Source organism: Protomyctophum parallelum (genome assembly GCF_964188405.1).
Source record: "Protomyctophum parallelum genome assembly, chromosome: 8".
Lineage (NCBI taxonomy): Eukaryota > Metazoa > Chordata > Actinopteri > Myctophiformes > Myctophidae > Protomyctophum > Protomyctophum parallelum.
Window position 1 is genome coordinate 34,763,249 of NC_139703.1, and position 25,435 is coordinate 34,788,683.

General features: G+C 42.1%; 3 protein-coding genes across 3 annotated transcripts in view; 1 reads left to right on the plus strand and 2 right to left on the minus strand.

Annotated features, from left to right (window-relative positions):
• The window catches only part of adsl (adenylosuccinate lyase), a gene marked incomplete at both ends in the record, with an annotated part of 382,286 nt that overhangs the window by 222,822 nt on the left and 134,029 nt on the right, over nucleotides 1–25,435 (minus strand). The window lies entirely within an intron of this gene.
• Nucleotides 8,414–25,435, plus strand: part of poc1a (POC1 centriolar protein A) — a 58,226-nt gene continuing 41,204 nt past the window's right edge. Inside the window, exons 1-7 of the mRNA XM_083772210.1 lie at nucleotides 8,414–8,543; nucleotides 14,331–14,415; nucleotides 15,288–15,459; nucleotides 15,579–15,758; nucleotides 17,748–17,855; nucleotides 19,268–19,383; nucleotides 21,215–21,348. Of these exons, the coding sequence (XP_083628336.1) occupies nucleotides 8,541–8,543; nucleotides 14,331–14,415; nucleotides 15,288–15,459; nucleotides 15,579–15,758; nucleotides 17,748–17,855; nucleotides 19,268–19,383; nucleotides 21,215–21,348 (798 nt within the window). The 5' untranslated portion in view covers nucleotides 8,414–8,540. The remainder of the gene's footprint in view (nucleotides 8,544–14,330; nucleotides 14,416–15,287; nucleotides 15,460–15,578; nucleotides 15,759–17,747; nucleotides 17,856–19,267; nucleotides 19,384–21,214; nucleotides 21,349–25,435) is intronic.
• b9d2 (B9 domain containing 2) lies at nucleotides 12,065–13,715 on the minus strand. Its single transcript, XM_083771579.1, has 2 exons — nucleotides 13,341–13,715; nucleotides 12,065–12,785 (listed from the first exon to the last, which is right to left on the minus strand). Exons 1-2 carry the CDS (start codon nucleotides 13,575–13,577, stop codon nucleotides 12,495–12,497), a joined length of 528 nt encoding a protein of 175 aa, XP_083627705.1. The 5' UTR covers nucleotides 13,578–13,715; the 3' UTR covers nucleotides 12,065–12,494.

The following is a 25,435-nucleotide window of genomic DNA, read 5'->3' on the forward strand; positions in this document are numbered from 1 at the left end:
TTAGACTTTCAAAACTCAACATTATTAAACAATCAACTATAATAGTCTACTGAAATAGCAGGCTAACCTATATTCCCACATCAGCAGCCAATATGTGGGCTATTGGGCAGTAGAAATACTACTGACATGACAATATGGTAAAAACACGGATAAATAAGATGATAAATAATATAAGGTCCCATACCGAATCGATCTCAGTTTTCATGAAGAGCTGAAAATGAACATGAAGAACACGAAAAGATGAAATTACCTACCTAGGTTCCATCCTGGAGGCAAATCTTTCCGGTGATAAAATGGCCACCAACGTAACCAAAGAACAAGATTCCTATACAGGATCTCCTCACTGGTCAACAAAAACACATTTAAGACCCTAACAGGAGCCCTCGTACATGGTTTCTTCGACTATGAATGCACCTCCTGGACGGTACCACAGCACCTCTAAGGCCCTTAAAACAAGGCTCCAGACTCCAGAAAGCTGTCACCAATTCCTATGTATTATTCAGATTTTACGGGGGCCAGTTTCGAATTGCAGCTGTCCGCAGGTGCCCTTTGAGAGCGGTTTTGAAGGAGTCAAGGGATTTGCATGTCTTAATGACTGTTGGTAAGGCGTTCCACATTTTGGTGACATATAGGAGCGAAAATAATTTAGTCCCTTGTTTGTGCTAAATCTGGGTTGCACATGGTTTGTTGCACTCCCTCTGGTATTGTGGGTGTGGACTTCATTGACATTACGGTAAATTAATGTTTTATGTAAATAAAACGGCAACTATTCACAAGTGTATTACTGCTTCCATTCCAAAGTCTATTTAAACTTTGTCACATTGCACCTCTATGAATTGCACGCTGTGGAAATCAGCAGCCTATAACAATCTTTTCCATCTTCAAGCGCTGCCTGCAACACTTACACTGTCATAATGACAAACTATAAATTATTATTATAAAAATGCATTGTTTGTACTCTCTCAATTGTCAGAGTGAAAGAAGCTGGTGTGTGTGTGACATATAGTGCACGTATACAGTATGGTAGTTCTCACCATATTCTCATCGTCATCATTACATTAAGCTTTTCAAAGTGACACGTGGGTTAGATTTAACGTCACAGTCTTGTCCTGTCTGTGACGATCACTCGGAGAGGAAGATAAACTGAAACTGAACGGCAAATCCTGCGAGTGTACTTGGGCTGTCAGTGGGAGAGATGTGATGCTAAAAGCGTCACTGGCCCAGAGGCTTATTTCCTGCTCTTTTGTGCGTCACTAGATTAAGATAAATATGGAGATTGTTCTTGTTTGCCTTGGGATGTGGGAGTTTTTGTTTGTGGATTGCTGTAAACTGTCAGTGGGCCCTGCCCCTACCTACCCGTATATCCAGTAAGGAGGACGTATATATATAAATAACATTATCACGTCACTGCAAGACAGAGGAGGAACATGCATATTATACAGAGTATAGTCATGGTTCTTTCTGGACCTACTGTAAGTGGCTTGAACTGATGACTGACATTGGCATCATTAGAGAGAGACCTGTTGTGCTCTTAATTTTGCTCTCATGACTTACAGTATGGCTGTCATACTGCATGATTCATACTGGTCTTGGATGGATGCGACCATCAATGAGCTCAGTGCAAACACAAATGTCTGAGTATTGAGATGCTCTAGTCTGTTTGAATTGAGACATGGCACGGTTGCAACACTGCAGCAGTCAAACGTTATCCATGAAGTTGTACAAACATATTTGTTGTTGTATGCTCTTACGGTATATGCACTGTGAAAAAGGGTGTGTTCTGTGTGTGTGTGTGTGTGTGTGTGTGTGTGTGGTGTGTGTGTGTGTGTGTGTGTGTGTGTGTGTGTGTGTGTGTGTGTGTGTGTGTGTGTGTGTGTGTGTGTGTGTGTGTGTGTGCGTGCACGTGCGTTGCGTGCGTGCGTGCGTGTGTGTTCGCTACATGTGAGGAAACACCTTACCACTCCTTTTCTTGTTCCTTGCGAAAACACAATTATAGTGTAATAGATTCCTTCTCTTTTTGTCTTCCTTCTTGACTATCCTGTTCACCTATTATGGAACTGGGCCAATTATTGACCTAAAAGCATACACATGACTGTCGAGAAATCATGCAATAAATAATGTGTGTACACTATATATGTATGTTTGTTCACTATTTTGGGTACGTCATTACAAGCTAAATAGCTGGTCTTTATTTCTTTAAAAAATAAATAATTCAGCACAGCTGACATAAAGGATTAAAGTGGTTAGGGTCCATGGCAGTGTTGTTTTTAGCAGCAAATTTTGATTTGATTTTTAGTCGTAGTCAATTTTAGTCACCCGGAATGTTTTAGTGTTAGTTGACTAAATATCATAAAATTTGAGTTGACTAAATCTACAGTCGATTTAGTCGACTAACTTGACGGGCCTTGATTCCGCCGTAATGGCTGATTCTCAGCATGCAACGAAGTGTAAAATGACTTAACGGCAGTCCATACTGTCTCCGACCATCAAACCTTTCGTCGGAAAGCTCCGGTACAACTACAACATGACGTCACTCGCAACTTCTGAAACGCATTCCTCTGAATTTTTGTTCTGAAAGCTGTCGACTAAATCTACAGTTGATTTAGTCGAACAAAATGTATTTTGGCGGGCCTTGATGCCGTCGACTGTTTTTTTTTACTTGCCGATCTACCGATCTACAAGCCCACAACACGTCGCAGCGCGGGCGCTGTGAGTTTGTAGATCTGCTATTTTCAGCATGCAAGTCTTAGTCATCATAGCTTAGTGTTCATTTAGTTTCCATTTTGTTTTCATCAGTGAAAAAAGGAAGTCGACGAACATTTTTCGTCTTAATTTTATAGTCGACGAAATCAACACTGTTTTCAACGAGCCTGTCATTTGTTGAAAACACAATATTTTGTTGAGTTGAAAAACTATTATTTTCAGTGAGTGACACTGTCTATGATACTGTCTATGATACTATGATAATATTAATTATGAAATAATTAATAGTCCAGAAACTATTTGTGCTTAAGAAGAGGTTCTAGTAAAGCCAGTTACATGGATCTACTCGTAAGGTCACGGTGGCTCCAAAGAGGAAATGTGATATCTCTCTATGTTTACTGACAGATTATATCTTCAATGCACTGATTATGAACTGTACCTTGAGGGCATATATTAAACAGCAATACAACAGGATCTGTGGCAAGCTGTGAATATTATATGAAGAAGTGAAGCCAGTGTTGACGAATGACAAACCTTGATCGTTGAGAGTGGCTATATCAGTTTTAAGAAAAAATTAAAGTTGTTTTTGTTCACGCAGGAGATGTAAAGAAGAAGATATGAGCTATATACAGATCCCGATATAATATGGTATTTGTGTTGATGTCAATGTGAAGACTGAATTGTACTTTGAGCTAGCTATCAAATGTATTAGACATGCTATGAGGTCCTATTTTATGTTGTATTGTATCGTATTGTATTGTTGTGTTGTATGAATGGTGTATTGTCTAAGTAATGACATGAAAAACTTTGTTTTTGATGATGGTTTTGAGACCCCAGGAAGAGTAGCTGCTGTCATGTACAGCAAGCTAATGGGGATCTAATAAATACATACAAAATAAATCAAGTAATTGAGTGACTTTATGCGATTTCCCCACTTCCCAGTTGCTCTTAATTTAACTCAGTTCAGTCACTGCTGAATGAATTGACTACAGTACATACTCATAAACGTGTTTGTTACTGAATTGTTACTCTTTCTCAATAACCGTTAAATAAAACGTTTGCGGTGAGTGATACTTAAAAAAAAAAAAAAAGTTAAACCATTGAAGTGAATGTGTATACCTTCTGCCATCTGGTGTCATCTAAAAGAACAGGCTACTACTTCGCTGTGTCACGGTAATACAATTGAACAGAGTCAGGCTATATAGTTATAATTACTTATGCCAAAAGTCACAGGTATACCAGTATATTATTAGAATGGGTTCTGATGCTGATCAAATTGTATTTATCAAATGTTTTAAAGCAGAGAGGCAGGAGAAAACCATGTGTCTAGAATTATTATTATTATTTCTTAGGTCTGAGTGGTGATTTCTCATTATATCCTCATCTGTATGCTGAGTCTGACCCAGTTACACTAGTGACTCGGATTACATTGATTATTTTTCTTTATTACACACACACACACACGCACACACGCACACACACACACACACACACACACACACACACACACACACACACACACACACACACACACACACACACACACACACACACAGGAGCTGTGCGTTTCTAGGCCCTCTGGCCCTGTCTTAACACATGTCTGAGAGGTCGTTTTGACCGTTTTTATTTTTTTTGTTTTGATTTTGAAGTTAATTATCTTTGCCCATGAAGCTTTCAGAAGGTTCCCCTTCCATGACCATCATCATCCATCATCATTCCATCATCTCAGAAATGTTTGACATCTGAAACATTTTCTAAATATGAATTTAAGCACATGCTACTTCTGTCTGATTTTACTTCAGACATGCTAGTGTGTTACACTTACACGCGCATGCAAGAGTGTGTGTGTGTGTGTGTGTGTGTGTGTGTGTGTGTGTGTGTGCGCGCGTGCGTGCGTGCGTGCGTACGTGCGTGCGTGTGTGTGTGCGTTTGTGCGTGTGTGTGTATGTGTTTAGGCAGAGTAGCAACAAGCTGTCATATTGTCCATTGTTCATAAGCTTGATAAGCCTGATCATCCGGGCCTTGAGGCCGTGGTACCACTGCGTGGTACCTTGAGGCCGGGGTACCACTTGCCAGACAGTAGCAGCTGAAACAGTGGTGCACGGTGGCTGGACTCTTTGTTAACGCTACAGGCTTTATATTGACAATAACCAATGTATACATCCTGGATGATGGGGGGAAGCTCCGAGCTCACATCATCCACCGATGCTTTCTGGGCTCTGTACCCCCCTCTGCTTTGCGGTTGAGGACAGTACCACTCCCACAGCAGGCACGGCAGTGATGTATCCAGTCAGGAAGCTCTCAGTCGTGCCTCTGTATAGAAGGCCCAACAAGATCTTGGTAAATGGTAAATGGGGCATTTATCACCCATTCACACACGAACAAAATGTATTTTGGTGGGCGTTGTTGCCGTCCTCGACAGTTTTTTTCACTTGCTGAAAATAGCCGATCTACAAGCCCACAACGCATCGCAGACCGGCCCACCACAACCAGTACGCAGATAGCAGAAACTATAACTCCCGCTCCGTCGAGGCACAAACAAACAAGCCCTAATACCACTTTTACAGAACAACATAAATGATACAAAACCAACAGACAACTACACAACCCTTTGTTGCTCTCACAAGAATGATGCTGGCAAATGAAAGGGCCAAATATGAAATTAGTTTGTTCACGATCTGATGAATGACTTTTATTTTCAAACAGCCTACAATTAATCTGCTTGCCATGTGTAGGCCTATACTTTAGGTGTAATTACAAAGTAGAAGTTGCCACACAGAAATCCTGGTGTTAAATCCCAAACCTTGATGCTCTTTTGGTATAATTCTGGTAAACAAAGAAAGTCCCAATTCATGTCTGCTCTCAGGGATTCAGGTCACTGAAGAGAAGAGAGGGGCAAGATGGTACAAGCCAGATGGAACAAGCTGTGATGACAGAGGCTTTCTGATCTTTCCCCGTGTGACACATATGACTACACAACAGGTGTAGGCTAATAGTCACAACTCACAACCAGCCCAGCTAGAGTCTAATTAGTTTGACTGACTCAGGCCAGGTATTAAATCAGCCACCAGCCACACCAAACATCACCCCAAGTTACGCCAAACTGAGGCTTGGGGGGAGAAGCCCATGAGGGAACATGTTGTCATGGCATGGTCTAGGCTTTTCCTTCTGCACCACAGGTGTGCTGCATGTCACACCAAGCTCAGAGTCTCGTTATTTTGACTCAGAGAGAGAGAGAGAGAGAGAGAGAGAGAGAGAGAGAGAGAGAGAGAGAGTTGTTGACCATTCATTAATCACCAATTAAGTTGGAGCACTGTAGGCCAGGTCTCAACAGGACACACACCTGAGGGGCTCCTGTGTTGACGAGGGGCAGAGGTTCTCAGCCATCTGGTTTATCAGGAAGATCCAGCCGTACAGGCTGACCTTGAGTCTTATTAGTATACTGTAGGCCCCATGCAGAGCTTGGTGATGAGTCTGAGTGCTGTAGCCCCAGAGGCCAAAGAGCGGGCAACTTTGACAACAGAGAGGACCACTAATATTTCCACATTCACTCCAGAGGGGCCACATTACTGTCATAGCAAAAAATAGCCCCTGGGCTCAGCGGTCCATGCAGGCACCTTGGCTGGTAGTCCGAGTCTGGCAGTGTGCCGCGGGTTCGACTCCTGATCTCGACGGCCTTTACTGCATGTCTCTCTCCCCCATTTCCTGTCAGCCTACTGTCTACCCCTCCATCAAATAATAATAATAATAAAAATAAATAAAGGTGAAAGCCACAAAAAAAGCATCCCTTTTTATTTAATTTCAAATGCATTTAGTTATAGTTAACTTTATGAACTAAATAATAAATAATAACATTTTAATTTCTAAGTTACATAGACTGAAGTAATTAAAGCGGGTCATGTTTGCATGTTTGGAATTGTAACAGCTGATCAATCAATAATATATCGGCATTCTGATATTAACCTGCAGGCCGCATTAAGTGATGGTGGGGGCCATGTTGTGGCCCCATGTGGCCTCATGTGGCCCCCGGGCCACCAGTTTCCCGTGTGTGCTGTAGCCTATAAGAACAGCGCTCTCATGATAGGCTAATAGTTACTCTTGTCCATTGTTTATGTCCTCCTAGGCCTATACTATATGACATACACAGATGTAGCCAAATATATACACTGTAAAAACAACACAATTATTACGTGAGTAATAATAATGGTAGCTTACTAGGCTACTATATATAACCGGTTAGCATTTGTATAGGCCACCATTGTTGAAGCCACAGGAGTCAAGGCCATATTTTAGGAGTACACACAGATTTGTGTGAGACATTATGAGATTTGAACAAAGCCCACAAGAGTCTGTATATAGAAGTGATCTACTCACAGCAGGGTGCTCGTTAGAAAGCAGCATAATCCCACATAAATAAACTGGTCTATTGTTATCGTTGTCATGCTGTCACGGTGCTTATACAACGTTGTTACAGCTACATCTGGGATGCCAACAGTGTTGTTTTCGTCGACTAATATACTATGACGAAAAATGTTCGTCGACTTGTATACCTTTTTTCACTGACAAAAACTATATAAAAACTAAATGAAAACTAAGCCATGATGACTAAAACTATGACTAAATGAATATACTGACAATTTTGTCAACAAATAAAAACTAGACTAAAATGTCAGGAAGGGACTAGAGGACAAGAGATCCAGTAGCCTATAAGTCATTTTACACATGGTTGCATGCTGAAAATAGCAGATCTACAAGCTCACAACATGTCAAAAGGTAGTCGACGAACATTTTAGTCTTAGTTTTAGTCGACGAAAACAACACTGGCCTATAGGTCATCTGGCAGGGGCCTAACATGGATCTATTCATCCTGGCAATTAATCTTATTTATTGATTAATTAATTAATTCATTCATTCATTCATTCATTCATTAGATTGGGTGTATGTGGGAGACATTCTTACTCAATTCAATTCAATTCAATTCAATTCAATTCAATTCAATTCAATTCAATTCAATTCAATTCAATTCAAAGGGCTTTATTGACATGAGAAAACATACGTTTACATTGCCAAAGCAGAAAGCACAATACAACAATACAATCAAAACAAAAGTTATGTACATTATGTACTCACAAGATTACATTTTAATGAATTGAGCATGAAAGACCCCAATAGTCCAACAAGTCAACAGGCTTTCTGGGGGTTTCAATCATCTGAGCAGACCTAGCATTGAACTGCATTTAAATCAATCAATCAATCAATCAATCAATCAATCAATCAATCAATCAATCAATCAATCAATCAATCAATCATTATTTGATGGATATAGTAAACAAGTTATTCTCTGGTATAGAATAAGATGTAATCTTATCTGTGTCACACTGGTGACATCTGGTGGCTGTGAAATGTAACAACATGATTGTGTTCTGTTGTAACCGTGGTGTAACTGTAACTTGTGTTTAATAATTAATACCATTGTTTTCACGGTGCACAGTAGCCTGTTAAAGACCTCAACAACGCTATAGATTTATATTCTCTTGACATTTGACGTCTTGTCGACTCAAACCAAACGACATTACCGTAACTATTATAAATGGGAATGTGCGCTTTAACGTTTAACCGGAAACGCGGTCGCAGCAGCGCGTAAACTGAAAACCAAGTAGTTTCGTTTGTTGTTGTCAGCAGCAACAGATGGTTGCTGTGTGTGTGACTGTGCTAACTGGCTAGCATTAGCTAGCTCTCTGTGTGGTTAATTTATTAAGTAGGTTATTGTTATTAAAAATAGGTTACATTTCAAACAGCGTTTTAAGACCCCCACTCTCCTGTCGAACAACAACAATATGGTGAGTGCACTGCTAACGTTAACGTTGCTGCTTGTTTATTAACAATTAACTTATGTTAGCTTACATTTGTTCTTCGTAGCAAGCAATACAGCATGATATGAAATATAATAATAATAATAGTCATACAATGTATGACATATATTAGGAAGGAACTCCCTAAAAAGTGGTAACTATATATATAGTGTGTGTGTAGCTCTGGTCCATAGGATCATAGCTAGTCTAATGCATTAGTTTGTGTGTGTGTTAATTGTTTATCATACCACCACATACTGTCAGTGAATACCACCAGTAAGACGCCCTGAGGGCGAGAAGCGACCTCGCCCCAAAGTGCGTGCGCGCATCCATGAATTCTGTACTGGCCATATATGGAGCGTGTCTTGAGTGTACAGGGTTTGATGAGTTCAGATCAACATATGGAATGTCAGAACAGGTCAGCTCCATATATGGAGATCTAAGGGTGGCAGCGAGGACATTCTCTTGAGTGTACAGGGTTTGATGAGGGCCCAGGTAGGGCCGGGCCTTAATCTTCAGGCTTGTTGAGAACTCAGCTGCACTAATAACTTTGGGGCAGGCCCGTCTAGACTTTAAATGGACAGGTATCAGTCAAAAGGGAGACATCGAAGAGGAAGGATGGATGGGGAAGGATCAACATATGGAATGTCAGAACAGGTTCTGACATATGTCGAATATATTATATATGTTATATCCATATAGGCCTATGGAGATCTAAGGGTTTGAGGTCAGATGTAGAGTTGCTGGCCAATATTGATGACATCAGGGATCTCCATATATGGGCTTAACTGCGACAGCAGGTGACATATACTATTACATCAGGGATCTCCACATCTCCATCCCTGACGAGACCTGCATGGCACCTATATGGTGCCCGGCACACTGACGGGAAATGCACGATTCCATAGTTTGACATTCACTATACTGTACATTGACATGTAATGTCATGTGTGACATGACTGACATGTCTCATTTTCAGTCATTTTAGTTAGGTCTTGAAACAGCTTTTACAAGAACAACAAGACGTTTTGTTTGGGTATTGCTTTGCAGGGAATGTGTTGGGGTTTCAATTTTTCATTCTTGGCAAATTATTGATTTAATTGGCAATTATTTAAAGTGCATGTGCACCAAAAAACAGTCTTCAAGTCTTCAAAGGGCTAATTAAAATTCTCTAAAGCTTTTATTTGGACCAACATTAAATTGTTGTACCTGTGGAAACTGCTGCTTGATCATAGACAAGACACATACTGTAGCACTACCGGAGGACCCTTGTGTACAGTATCAAGTCCCAGTTATTTCTCTGGTTTTATCCTCTTAGCAGAGGAACTGTAACATTTTCAATCAATTAAACCGTGGTAAGCACGAAAACAGGACTTGTAGCCCACAACTAAAAATGTAATTATTAATTTTAAAAAATTGTGCAGCCGCCGGCCGCGCAATGTAACACACTAATTAATAAAGCTAGAATTGTGACATTATTACAACTGTCTGTCTAGCTACACTTATTAGACAACAGTTACATTTGTTTTGTTTTTTAATCTAAGGCAATCCTGTGCTGCTGCTGTGCAAATTGCCCAGTTAACACAAGTTCCAGCCGGCTTCTACTTTTAAAAGTTACTAGTGTTGTTTCCTCGTTAGAAAAACCTGCCATTCCATATTAGTCTAGATTCTAGAACACCTTACACATGGTTCTCCAGTAGAGGTGCTTGTGCCACTTCTAAAGTTCAGAGATGTAGACTGTAGATCCATTGGCTGATTTCTTTAGGCTATAAGGGCTGTATTTTGCGTGTCTTAAGTACCAGGTTTTATTCCCTAACTTGAGTAAACTAAAGACCTGGAGGCGTGATCAATGCCATTTGGCTATTCTGAGTGGCCAAAGAGCATTGATCACGCCTCCAGGTCTTTAGTTTTAACTTAGGGAATAAGACCTGGTACTTAAGACACGCAAAATACAGCCCTAAGTGTCTTGGAAGATGTTTGAATGTATTGTATGAAATAGATTATACTGTATCTCAATTAGATTCCCCCCCCCCCCTGGTAAATTAAAAAACTTTATTAAAATGTAGATGAATAAAATTAAATATGAGACATTGAATCAAACATGTGTCCGGGTCGGGTAGCTCAGTCGGTACTCGAGCACTCACCTTTCGACCGCAAGGTCATCTTGAGTTGGATCTCGGGCACCGCCAACTCAGCATATGAGCAGCACGGCTTGAAGTCGTGTGGTGGTGGATGCACCGAAAGGGAAATTCTTGGCCGAAACCGAATATGATTAATATTATATATATTTTTTTCTACCATTGGTGTCATGGCCGTACCTTTAAAGATACCTGATTTATGGCAAAATAAATTGTTACGGCAAAACTTTACTTAAATAATAATCACTATTATGGGTCCATAAAACATTTATTCAGCTCTTTTGAATGCATTAATTGCATACACTATTCAGTGATATATTTTCTGCCTATTCGGGCCGAAACCGAATAGGCCGAAAATGCATTTTTAGCCATTTTCTGCCGAATATTTTCTGCGGGTGCAGCCGAATATCCGGTGCATCACTAAAGTAGAGTAATGGTAGGTGTTGCGCTCCACCCAGGGGGCAGTCAGACAGATATTTTGTGAAGCCACTAAGGAAATCGGGACATCCTGAAAGTTCATATAATGGCTGTTGTGGCGCTGTCATTGGGCCCAAAAAACCCCATATCCCCATAGAGGTCCATGTATTTGGGCCCAACTTCACCTAGACTGTATTACCTTAATAAACATGGTCATGAATACTTTCTGCTTCCAGTCACTAGTTTAAAGTCTCATTTCTCATGTCATAATATTCTTTTTGGAAAATTATGGTCCCATTTATTTAAAAAAATCACCATAAAGTCGCGTATGTTCTGAGGGGCGTGGCTACCATTACAGTCTATGAACGGGAGCCAAAATAAAAACCAACTAAGAAGAAGGGGGGGAAGTCCCGCCTCGTTGTCTGGGCCAAAACGGATCTAGAAAGATGGCGATTTACAATACAAGGACAAGGGCTTCATTTTACGTCCATATCAGACCCGGCGAACGCTTTGTCCATATTATTTTTTACAGTCTATGGCTCCACCTCAGCAATCCATCTCCCAGAGGTCAGCGCATGGAGATAGACTCCCCTGCACCCTCCCTGGCTGATACCGACAATAAGCCTCTCTTACTTACTTGACAAATATTTGAGCTTTCACACACAGGAACAATTTGAGCACAAATAGTGTGAAAGTGGCCCTGAGAATCTCTTTAAGTTTCAATACATTGCCTCTAGTTGACTAGTTGTTGAATTTGTGCCTTGAAATAAGTCCACAAAATACATGTTAAAGGCCTTCCATGCACATGCATTGGCAATAGTTGAGAAGTAATGATTACATTTTATGGCAAAAACATTTTACAGTCCTTTTTATTAAGAAACAGACTTCAAGACTTTAGACAACTTTTTTTTAAATTCATATCATTGCATTAAAACAAAGGTATAAAATCGTATCTAACAAGAGAACAGTCAATTATTTATACACATAGTGTATTTGACCATTTCAATACTGACATATAGGCCATCACAATTATTCAAAAATCGTCAAATCACAATTATTTTGTCATTGTTTCGTTGTAATTGTTTCCATGTTGGAAAACAAGTCACATTAAAAAAGCCGAAATAGCTGATCTACAAGCTTATAACACGCCACAAAGATGAACTATTTACACAATTTCTTTAACCTTTTTTATATAAAAATAATGAATGTCAGTAATTTCTTTGTATATTTCAGTTATTTGCCCTGTGCATTTTTTGATTACCAGATTACTGTCGTTCTTGCTACGACAGTAATATGCAACGTGGCCCCTCTGGAGTGAGTGTGGAATTATAGTGGCCCTCTCTCCATCGTCAATGTTGCCCAACCCCTGGGTTAGGGGCTTAATTTAATACTCAACGCCGTATTTGTCAAAGTGTCTCATGATGACGGCCAGCTCCAGCTCCACGGTGCCCGCGGCCTCTGTGTGCAGTCGGTACCGGTCCGCCCCGCCGTAGATGAGGTCCGGGCTGCGCAGCTGGAGCCCTCCGCCGACGAACCGCTGCGCCAGCTGCTCCTGCCAGGAGCCCAGCGGCCGCCACGTCGCGCAGCGCACGCGGTGCTGCCCGGGCCCGCACGGGACGTGGCAGTAGCCGTATCCGTGCAGCTGGCACCGTCCGAAGCCGTCCTGGTGCCACACCTGCAGATAGGGGTGACCAGATCCAAACTGTTCATTTTGAGGGACAGAAGTATCTTGTGTGGGACGGACGGGACGGGGTTTAGCAACTTATTACTTAAGTTGCTATTAAAAGTAAAACCCAAATTCATTTCTACTTGCAAAAAAGAGATTTCAACCTTACTACTACTTTTTACTACTAGGACTTATCAGAGGAACCAAATGGACCCTAACGGGTCCATTTGTACACTCTTAAGAGTTAAATTAGTGTTACAATTTTACAATATGAATTGGGGTCCCAGAGATAGAAATGGCATTAAATGGGGGGTCTGTAGACTAATGCATGTCAAACTGGGGGCATGTTAAACGGGTTGAGAATCACTGCTAGAGCCATAATAATCTTCTCTTATGAGGGTCCCTGGAATATCCTTTCAAATGGGGGTCCGCGGGGCTAATTAGTGTCAATTTGGGGGTCCTTGACGTGAAAAAGGTTGGGAACCACTGCCCTAAACCTAAGGTAAGTGTGGAACATATAGAACATGGGGAACATAGGGATGACCCCCTGGTCAGTCACCCTACCTGCAGATGGAGTTTGGGCCAGCCCTGGATCCCCTTGGTGGTGTAGTGCAGGTCTAGCGGGTGGCTCCAGTACGCCGCATCGCCCGTCTGCGGCACGTCCACCTGCGTCTGACCTTCCCTGGAGCCGGACAGGAGTCGCCAGGCGCCGCCGGCGTGGACGCCCCACTTGCAGAACAAGCTGCTCTCCGAGAAGCCGCTGGCTCCCACGATCTGTCCGATGACGTGCAGCTCTGCCATGTTTGTTGTCACAACAACGAGTGTCCTGAGTGTCCTTTCATGTGAAAACAACAAGTCACCGCGATTTGTTTGTTTCAACCTCTTTTCTTGGGGTTTTTATTTTTAAGTGGCGCCGGCGCGTAAACACTGTCTTGACCGTTGTTGTTATTGCCTTGGTAACGGAAGCTGTTGTTGCTAACGCTGCGAAAAAAGGAAAGAGCTAATTCCGTCTCCTATACGCTCTCCCTGCGCGTGCGCAGTAAACAGACCCCAGACTGAACAGACCAGACTATGAAACAGCGCCGCCTGCTGATGGGGCGAATGAATGGAAATAAAAATATCCACTATATCAGAAGAAGATCCACGTTGAACTGAGCTTTAGAATAAACTGGGAACAAATCTAGCAGTGTTTTTTGATGAATTGAACAAGGTGGACCTCTTGTAAAAAGTGTAATGCTTTATTGGGTCGTCCACTCACAGTTAACAGTCTTTGTATTTAGTTGTGCTTGAAATGTACTGTAATTCTGCAAACTGTTCATACATATTTCAATCAATCAAAAAAAGTGTGCAGACTTTATTTAATTTGAGTCATAAATACTGACCTACAAAAAAATCATCAGGCCTGCTTATCTTATGTCTTGCTAAAATGCGGCAGTATTGCGTTTTGCACAATGTTTGTTTTAAGAGATTCATCTGATGTGTTCATGTTTAGGAGAAGCGACTATAAATGGGTGACCTTTTTTTTTTAAGTACTTTATTAATCTTATTTTAAAGGCTGATCCAACCCTGCAAAGGCACTTCAAGGGTCACAGGGACACTGTGACCAGTGTGGACTTCAACTGCAACATGAAACAGATCGGTAAATAATATGCTGTGTGAATGTGTGTGGCTGTGTTGTTTTTGGCATCACATTTCTATTTTAGTTTTAGTCATAGTCTCTTGAATAGTTTTCACTTAGTTTTAGTCACATTTTAGTCACCTGGAATGTATTAGTGTTAGTCTAGTTTTAGTCGACTAAATATAAGATTTTAGTCGACTAAATCTACAGTTGATTTAGTTGACTAAAATGTATTTTTTGCTTGATGCCTTCTTAATGACTGTTTTTACACTTGCTGAAAATAGCCAATCTACAAGCTCACAACGCGTCGCAGCGCAACGCGTTGTGAGCTTTTAGATCGGCTATTTTCAGCATGCAACCAAGTGTAAAATGTCCTAGTTTTCACCATAGCATAGTTTTCATTTAGTTTCCATTTAGTTTTCATCAGTGGAAAAAGGTAGTCGACGAACATTTTTCGTCTTAGTTTTAGTCGACAAAAACAACACTGCTGTGTGTGCTCATCCACGTTTTATGTTTGTGCGTGCCTGTCTCGTCTGTATCTTTCCTTCCATGTCCATGATTTTATTTATGACTATCACAGTGGTTTTCAACCAGTGGTACATTATTGTTAAACATCTGCATTACTTAATTTACTAGAAGTCTTAGAGAAATGTAGAGTTGTCATTTTGATCAACCTTTGCCTGTTTTCTCTCCTACTATGGTACAAAATCGTATCCAACGACGACAAAATATTCTAGTTTTGGGTCTTGAGAGGCTAAATGTCACATCAAATGGTGGTCTGTGGCTCAAATGGCGAATAAATAATGGACCTTGGCATGGAAAGGGTTGAAAACCACTGCTTTATATCATGTCTGGATGAGTACATTTCATTGCTGTTGTACGTCTTTCCCCAGCCACGGGTTCTATGGACTCCTGCTTGATGATCTGGAACATGAAGCCTCAGATGAGAGCGTATCGCTTTGTCGGACACACAGACGCCATCACGTCCGCACAGTTCTCTCCCTCGGGTCATCTGGTGGCGTCCGCCTCTAGAGACAAGACCGTTCGTCTGTGGGTGCCCAGCGTGTGAGTTACAATCCACTAACTAGTTTTTTCGTTTAGTTTTATTTTATTTTAAACTTTTTAACTTTAAACTTTAAACAAAAAAACAAAAATCCTGTGTTTTGGTGTGTTTGCCTCTGTAGAAAGGGCGAGTCCACCGTGTTCAGGGCACATACGGCCACCGTGCGCAGCGTCAACTTCTCCTGCGACGGTCAGACTCTGGTCACATCCTCGGATGACAAGACCATCAAGGTGTGGACCGTCCACAGGCAAAAGTTTCTCTTCACTCTCAACCAGCACATTAACTGGGTCCGCTGTGCCAGGTAACGCACGCAATGCAGTATGCAAGCACGCACGCACTCACGCAGCACGCACGCACATGCCAATTGTCCAGTCCAAATACAGATTTGCCAGTTTTGCTGCTGAATTCTGTTTTCAAATGCATACATTCTTTACGTGTAAATAGGTGACATTTTAAAAAAATAGCCAAAATTGCAATGTTCTCATAAGTTGTACCGGTAGATCTGCTATTTAAGCAATTTTTGTTTACATTATATATATATATATATATATATTTTTTTTTTAAATGATCATTTTTATTTGTAATATAAACAGGAGGCTTAAGTGGTTAAATATAAATGGTGCATTTATATAGCGCCTTTATCCAAAGTGCTTTACATGGATTGTGCATTACATTCGCCCATTCACACACACATTCACACACCGATCATCAGGCATCAGGAAACCATGCAAGGCACCAACCAGCACATCAGGAGCAATTAGGGGTTCAGTGTCTTGCTCATGGACACTTCGACACTAACTCTGGGGGAGCCCGGATTCGAACTGGCAACCTTACGGTTACCATCCAGCCACTCTACCCCTGATCCACTGCCGCCCCTAAATATGTGCCCCTAAATATGTGATGTAGTGTCCAGTGTTCCTTCTTGGTTGGATAGCTATAGCAATTCCTAGAACAGCCATGTTTTGTTAACGTCTCTAAATCAAAGTTGTCAATATCAAACTAGTTTTAGCAGTGGTGGGAACAGTACTCAAATTGTAAAAGTATCAATACTGCAATATAGAAATACTCTGTTATAAGGAAATGTCCGGATTCTCCGGAATTCACCAATTCAAGTACCAGACGTAAAAGTGTGCAGAATTTCCTATTTTATTTTTTTCTTAAGTTTATCTACTAAAAATATTAGATGTGCAAGCTCACAATGCATTGCATCGCGGCACATTGTGAGCTTGTAGATATGCTATGTTCAAATGGCTGAAATGTACATAATGCTGAAGTAGTTAATGTATTTTAAAATACAAAGTAGCTAGTAACAAAAGTTTTGAAATATGTGGAGTAAAAGTGCATTATTTGCCTCTGACATGTAGTAAAAGTATTGGAAATTGGAAATACTCAATTAAAGTGCAAATTCCTCAAAATTGTACTTAAAGTACAGTATTTGATGTGGGCTGGATCAGCCTGGCTTGTCTGCTCCGACAGCTTGTGTTGCTTTTGTTTTGTCTCCGCTAGAACTGGTGTAGATACAAAAGTCTCAGTGGTAGACAGAGTTAAATTACGATGAAAGGGGTATCTTTGAAAGACAAAGAAGAGGTCCCGCACACTGTCGGTTACTTGCCAACAAAAGTTTTTGCTCTTTATTAGGTCGACGTTTCGGTCATCAGAACAAACAATCTTGCCTCTGGAGTTATACTGTTACTCCATTATGAACTCCTTTCAAAGCGACCGAAACAAAAGAGCAACATTGTTTTAGCAAGTGTGCAGGACCTCTTCTTTGTCTTTCAAAGATACCCCTTTCATTATATGCTCTATTGCTCTACGCACCTGTCACTAGCCTTTTGAGGTGTGCCCACATCGACCTTTTGCTATAAAGACATAACAATTACGCCAGAAGCTTTCAAGTCTATTTCTTTTGCATTTGGTGTACAGTCAACCGTTTCTTGGCAGATGTAAATCCTGCAAGGATCGAATTTGGAACTTAAACGTGCAGTGATTTAAATAGGTTTTCAATGTAATGAGTCCCGGGATGGTCTTTTAGATGAGTCCCAGGGACATCACCCACTTCAACGACGTTGGATGTCATATTATTATTATTTTCTTTTTACAAATTGCAGAATTTAACTCCAATTTCATTTTATATGGTTATAATGTGGTTATATATTCATGTAGAAAACAGAAGAAGAAATGCCCGGCGATAGTGGGCGATTGGGTGATAGCCAATGAAATTCAAGCGATGCTCGCCGTTGGTCTCCCGCTGTTAAAACGTACTGTAACAATCCCATAATATCTGTTTCAGGTTTTCTCCAGATGGCCGTGTGATTGTTTCGTCCAGCGATGATAAAACTGTGAAGCTGTGGGACAAGAACAGCCGAGAGTGTATCCACACCTTCTATGAACACACAGGGTGAGTGTATCCACACCTTCTACGAACACACAGGGTGAGTGTATCCACACCTTCTACGAACACACAGGGTGAGTATATCCACACCTTCTACGAATACACAGGTTGAGTGTATCCACACCTTCTACGAACACACAGGGTGAGTGTATCCACACCTTCTACGAACACACAGGGTGAGTGTATCCACACCTTCTACGAACACACAGGGTGAGTGTATCCACACCTTCTATGAACACACAGGGTGAGTGTATCCACACCTTCTACGGACACAGGGTGAGTGTATCCATACCTTCTATGAACACACAGGGTGAGTGTATCCACACCTTCTACGGACACACAGGGTGAGTGTATCCACACCTTCTATGAACACACAGGGTGAGTGTATACACACCTTCTACGAACACAGGGTGAGTGTATCCACACCTTCTACGAACACAGGGTGAGTATATCCACACCTTCTATGAACACACAGGGTGAGTATATCCACACCTTCTATGAACACACAGGGTGAGTATATCCACACCTTCTATCTATGAACACACAGGGTGAGTATATCCACACCTTCTACGAACACACAGGGTGAGTATGAAAATAGCTGATCTACAAGCTCACAACTTGTTTGAACTTGTAGATCTGCTATTTTCAGCAGGGGTTGTTTTCGTTTCCCTCGAGGGTTCCTATCCTCAAACTTTTTCCACCAAAATAACTTTGGTTCCAGAACTAGTTCGATTCTAGATTCTAGGAACCCGGTGGCCAATTTTTGTGGTTCCAGTTCAGAACCAATTCTTTTTAGTTTTCTGAACGAATTCATTTCCAGTGGAAACACTCTGAACTTCAACCCAGCCCGCATGTGTTTTTCACTGGCGGAAACGAAATGGAAACTAAGCTACGATGACTAAAACTAACTAATATATTAACAATTTCATCAACACATAACAACTATAGACTAAAATGTTAGGAAGGGACTAGTGGACAAGAGATCCAGTATAAGTAATTTACACTGAAAATAGCTGGTCTACTAGCTCACAATAGCTGAAAATAGCCGATCTACAAGCTCACAACGTGTGCTCACAACGAGCTTGTAGATCGGTTATTACGACGATCAACTGTGGATTTAGTCGACAAAAACATTGTTATATTAAGTCGGCTAAAACTAGGTTAACATTCCGGGTGACTAAAACGTAACTAAAACTAAATAAACTATTCAAGAGACTATTGACTAAAACCTAAAAATCTAAATCTTCTGCCAAAAAACAACACTGGCGGGCCCGGTCCCGGTCTTCCGTGCTGGAAAAATGAGTGGGCCTCGTTTGGCTTTCCCCACGTGTGCTGGTTTCGGTTTGTCAAAAATGTGTCTGATTTGGACTGCCATTATCTCAATGCGTGTCTCCTCTGTTCTGCCATGTTTCTTCCAGCTATGCCACCGCTGTGGACTTCCACCCCAGTGGGACGTGCATTGCTGCAGCCTGCACTGACAACACAGTCAAAGTATGGGACATCCGCTCCCATAAACTGCTGCAACATTACCAAGGTAAATGGTGCATTTATATAGCGCCTTTATCCAAGGCGCTTTACATAGATTGTGCATTACATTCACCCATTCACACACACATTCATAAACCGTTGGCGGCGGAAACCAATGCAAGGCACCAACCAGCACATCAGGAGCAATGAGGGGTTCAGAGTCTTGCTCAAGGACACTTCGACAGTAACTCTGGGGGATCCCGGGTTCTACCCCTGAGCCACCGCCGCCCTGCCGGTGGCTCAGGGAAAAAGTCCTGGTAAGAGAAACGGGGTCATTTTGGAAAACCTAAGGCTCCCCCCGATACACTGAAACTGAGTATTTGATTTGCGTCAGGCAAGTATTTTTGCAGGCCGACTTCGTGCTTCCAGTAAGTCTACAGCCATTATAAATAAATTATTATAAATTCATGCCGTTCAATAGAATTATAATGAGTCTTCTCTTCTCTTCTCTTCTCTTCTCTTCTCTTCTCTTCTCTTCTCTTCTCTTCTCTTCTCTTCTCTTCTCTTCTCTTCTCTTCTCTTCTCTTCTCTTCTCTTCTCTTCTCTTCTCTTCTCTCCTCTCCTCTCCTCTCCTCTCCTCTCCTCTCCTCTCCTCTCCTCTCCTCTCCTCTCCTCTCCTCTCCTCTCCTCTCCTCTCCTCTCCTCTCCTCTCCTCTCCTCTCCTCTCCTCTCCTCTCCTCTCCTCTCCTCTCCTCTCCTCTCCTCTCCTCTCCTCTCCTCTCCTCTCCTCTCCTCTCCTCTCCTCTCCTCTCCTCTCCTCTCCTCTCCTCTCCTCTCCTCTCCTCTCCTCTCCTCTCCTCTCCTCTCCTCTCCTCTCCTCTCCTCTCCTCTCCTCTCCTCTCCTCTCCTCTCCTCTCCTCTCCTCTCCTCTCCTGTGGACAGTTCCCCCTGTGTGAACTGAGTGGTGCAACTCCCCTCTCTCTCTCTCTCTCTCTCTCTCTCTCTCTCTCTCTCTCTGTAATTAGCAGGCAACAGTGCAACACTATCTCTCTCTCTGTTTCAGCAACTTTTGCCCCTACTGGTACTCTAAACATAGTCATATAGTCCCCGGACATTGCTGTTCCTTGGAGTGGTTGCACCGCTCAAAAACTGTGTTCTTCTCTCATTAGTGTCCCAGTAGCTATAGCAAATAGTAGCCAGCAGAGGGAGCCTGCCACCTGTTAAATAAGTTCCCCTCACTACTCGTCAGATTACACCAAGGAGTTTTACATTACAACTTTGACCAAACATTCCTCCATATCTCATGTGTTGATACCAAGTTCTCCTCAAGAATAGATGTTGATATGATCTCGTTGCGACAATCATTGTACATGTTTGACTGATAATGCCGCCTTGACTCTGTTCCGTGTACCAGGCAGAAAAACTGCACAGCCTCTGCTGCTGTTTATTTTACATTTTGTCATAAATGATTCAGGGATACACCGAAAACCTTTAGTGTTTATTTAAGGCTCTGTTCCATTTAGTGTGCAGTCAGTGGTTCTCAAACTTTTTTTAATTTCAAGGACCCCCATAACTCTGAGAGTGTACACTTTCAGGGTGTACAGTACACTCTCAGAGTTACACGTCTGTACGGGGCCATTTGGAACCCACAAGGACACTTTGAGAGCCACTGGTGTAGCAGTGTGTGTTTCCAGTGAGCCAACAGTAACGGGCACAATAGCAGCAGTGCAGCACCCTGACTCTGTTTGACCAGAATGGAACAGTAGCCTTCATTAGTATCAGCGGTAACACCTCTGAAGTAAATAGAGAAGGGGACCAACAATGTACCCCATTTGTACCGTTATGGGTACCATGCATAACTGTGTGTGTGTGTGTGTGTGTGTGTGTGTGTTCTATAGTCCACAGTGGTGTGGTGAACAGCTTGTCTTTCCATGCATCTGGCAACTTCCTCATCACCGCGTCCAATGACTCCACGCTGAAGATACTGGACCTGGTGGAGGGCAAGCTTCTCTACACACTACATGGGCACCAGGTACACAGTGCGCACGCGCACGCACACACGCACACAGACGCACACTTATAACAGTACGTTTTAACCATAGACTGTAGAAAAATATGGACAAAGCGTTCTCCAGGTCTGATATGGACGTAAGATGAAGCCTGTCAGTAAATCGCCATCTTTCTAGATCCGTTTGGGCCCAGCTGGCCATTGGCTGGCCCAGACAACGAGGCGGGACTTCTCCCCTTCTTCTTTGTTGGTTTTCTTTTTGACTCGAGCAGGGGGTGGTCCCGATCATAGACTGCAACGGTAGGCACGCCCCTCAGAACATACTCAGTTCTTTTATAAATGGGACCATACTTTTCCAAAAAGAATATTATGACATGAGAAATGAGACTTTAAACTAGTGACTGGAAGCAGAAAGTATTCATGACCATGTTTATTAAGGTAATACAGTCTAGGAGTTGGGCCCAAATACATGGACCTCTATGGAGCTATGGGGTTTTTTGGGCCCAATGACAGCGCCACAACAGGCCATTATATGAACTTTCAGGAAGTCAGGATTTCCTAGTGGCTTCACTGCCCCCCTGGTTTTAACAGCGGGCGAGCATCGGCCGACACATCGCCCAATCGCCCGCCATCGCCCGAAAAGATGAATTATTTGTATATTTTTGGGCGACGTTGCTTCGCCCACTTTTCGACCATCGCCCGTTCACCTGCTATCGCCGGTAGTTGCTGGGTCCCATAGACAAAAAATGCACTTCCGAAAATTCGTCTGTCTGTCGCCCGCTGTTAAAACGTACTGTCAGAGACATCTGGTAAACCCATTCACACTATCCACTGGCCATCCAGGGAATCCTAGAATACATTGCATGTGGATTTTGACAGTTTTGTGGTCCTCCTCCTTCTTCTTCTTCTTCTGCAATTGACATTTTATGCAATATTCTACAACCATTATAAAAGCTCAGCTGCCTTGAAAATTCTGTCTATAGGCCCATGAGAACATAAAACTGATGTTATGAACGACAAGAATATTATCGTAACTCTTACATAACCCTTCATTTCAATTTGATGTAATTTCTCTCTCTCTCGCTCCACACATGCACACACCTGCTAAACACACTCTGAACACATACTCACGCATGCTCACGCTCACACGATTACTTTGTTAAAAAGTAGCTTTCTTTTCACATAATGTGTTTCTATTGGATACATACTTGGATCAAACCATGTAGTGTAGTCGGCTCTATATTTTTGTGTGTGTGTGTGTGGCGACTGTCCGATTGTGTATGGCGCGCACACACATTACTTGCCTTTTGTGCACAGTGTATTTTGGTACTCGCCAGGCGAGCAGTCGGCCCACTCACGGTGACTCATCCCAGCGTTTGTTGGAAGGAAACAGAACTCTGGTTTCTTTCTGCCCCCCCGTTCTCCTCCTACTCGTCTTCCTTCTCCTCTGTCTCCTCCTCAGCATCTTCTCCTTCTCCTCCTCCTCCTCTTCCTTCTCCTCTGTCTCCTCCTCAGCATCTTCTCCTTCTCCTCCTCCTCCTCTTCCTTCTCCTCTGTCTCCTCCTCAGCATCTTCTCCTTCTCCTCCTCCTCCTGCCCGTTCAACGTCTCTAGAGGCCGCACTCAACGGGTCACGCCCCGGCCATTTTTCTCTTCCTTCACAAACGAGTATTCACCCATTGAGTTCTGAGCCCAGATTCTACACGTCGTCTTCTAAATGAGAGGTTCCCAGATGGTGGTACAGATTTATATTTATATTGCTACTATTATGTAGTTCTTCCGACCAATTAATTGGTTGCAATAGGCTAGTATCCAGCCGTGCTGAAATGCGGCATGACAGCACACCTAGCCGTTAATAGAAGATTTGAGAACGGATTAATCAATCACATTAGAAACTAGAAAATGCGCAATTTAAAAAAATTGCAGAGTGTGGTTGCCGCAGTGGCTTACATATGCCCCTCCCACTAATATTGCCAGCCAATTACAATTTCAAGTCACACCTTAGATCATGTGTAAGTAATTCGGAGGGGATTTAACCCCCGAAATTCTTGTTTTTGCGACAAACTGTTACATTTCTCGCATTAGCGGCGCCCCCTATGGATGAAAATGGAATTGCTTTTAGGTTGATTGAACCACCCCGGACATGTGATTCAAATTTGGCATGGATTGGACATTCCGTTCGTGATTTATGGCATTCTTTGTGATATAGGCCCATCCTACTAACTTCGGACGACGATTACGGCCGAACAATACGCACTATCAAAATTCCGCCGGTCGAGTTTTCATCGCAAAGGTCCAGAGATCACGTATACAGATTTTTGTGAGATTTGGACAAAATATGTAGGAGGTAAAGCAAAAAGTGTGTTTTGGACAAAATTCAAAATGGCGGAAAATCTATCATGGCGGAAATGGACATGGCCTATATGGGGAGATGTGTCATGACCCAAGGACTCCAGGGAAAAAAATATTTTGATTTTACGACCTACGGTTCAAGAGTTATAAGCCAAAACGTAAAGTTATAGCACCACCATGAGGCAGACCGATAAAATTATAAACTTATAGGTTAAATAATTTTAGTGATAAGTATGAAATTTTCCTCCAAGTTTTGTAACTATAGTGATTACAGTCTCCGAGGAAAAAATACTTGAGTGTGAATTTTTGCATTTTCCCATTCATGTCAATGGGAAATTTTAATTAACTAATAAATTCATATCAATTAAACTATACAACATTTCTCTTAGCAAAACACAAGCACACGATTCCCGATTTTTCCGGTCAATTTGACATATGGCTCAAGTGCGTACAGTCACTGTGGGACTAGTAGTGCGGCAAACCTTGTCTTACTCCAGGTAAATAATAATACGGAAAGTGTTACAGTTACTAGAGTCTGGTTGCCCACACTAATAATATCAGTTGTGCCGATTATTGATTAGACTGAGTTTTGTCAATCAGCCATCTTCTGTTAAGACTTAAGAAAAGCTTTGCTTCTTTCCTCTTCTCACACCTCTACCTGTGATCTCTTCCTGCAAGGTTTTTCGCTCTCTCTCTTTGTGTGTTCATTCTTTTATTGTTTCTTTTTTGGCCCAGTCGTGATTCGACCAATCTGTTGGTGCTGGGAACGCTTAGGGTGTTAATTCTCTCTCTCTCTCTCTCTAGTACAGCCCTCGTAGCTAGAGATGAGAGAAACCCCCATCTGGTGTGTGTGTTGTGTGTGTGTGGGGGGGGGGGGTGTGTGTGCGTGCGTGCGTGCGTGCGTGCGTGCATGCCTCTACATCTAGTACGTGTTAAAAACACATTTGTGTGTGGTTGAGTATCGTGTGTGTGTGTGTGTGTACTCTGAAAAGAGTGTGCTGTATTGCTGTTGGCAGGGATCAATGTGTTGTTTACGCGGCCCAATGAACAACACCCTACCTGGCTGGTGACGGTGAGACGTGTGTCAGTTTGTTTTCCTTCGTACAGCGACGGCCACGGCCGCCCTTTCAAGGTTGTACCAATGCAAGTTCTCTTTTCTGGAGTGAATCCTCAAACGAGCCGGAGAAACACAACGTTTTACAGAAAGCTCAAAACTGACGACGGCAGTATTTATTTTGCACCAGAGCAGAAATGCCTGCATCGTTAAAAAAAAAGAAAAAAAAAAGCACTTGTTGACAATAAACTCGGATGGAAGTAAAGAAAGTTTAAAATGTATAAGTCTAGGAGTGTGGCAGCTGTGGACTACCGTCTGTTGCACCATGCCACCACCTTGGAGGAGTGCTGATGTGGACGGCTGCACATTTAGATTTTAGTTTTAGTCACAGTCTCTTGAATAGTTTTCCTTTAGTTTTAGTCACATTTTAGTCACCTGGAATGTTTTAGTCGACTAAATATCATATAGATTTTAGTCGACTAAATCTACAGTTGATTTAGTCGACTAAAATGTTTTTTTCTTTTTTTTTGCCGGGCCTTGATGCTGTCATGATGCCCGTTTTTAACACTGGCTGAAAGTAGCCGATCAAGCTCACAACGCGTCGCAGCGCGATGCGTTGTGAGCTTGTAGACCGGCTATTGTCCGGCTTTTGTCCACTAGTCATTTCCTAACATTTTAGTCTAGTTTTTATTTGTTGACGAAATTG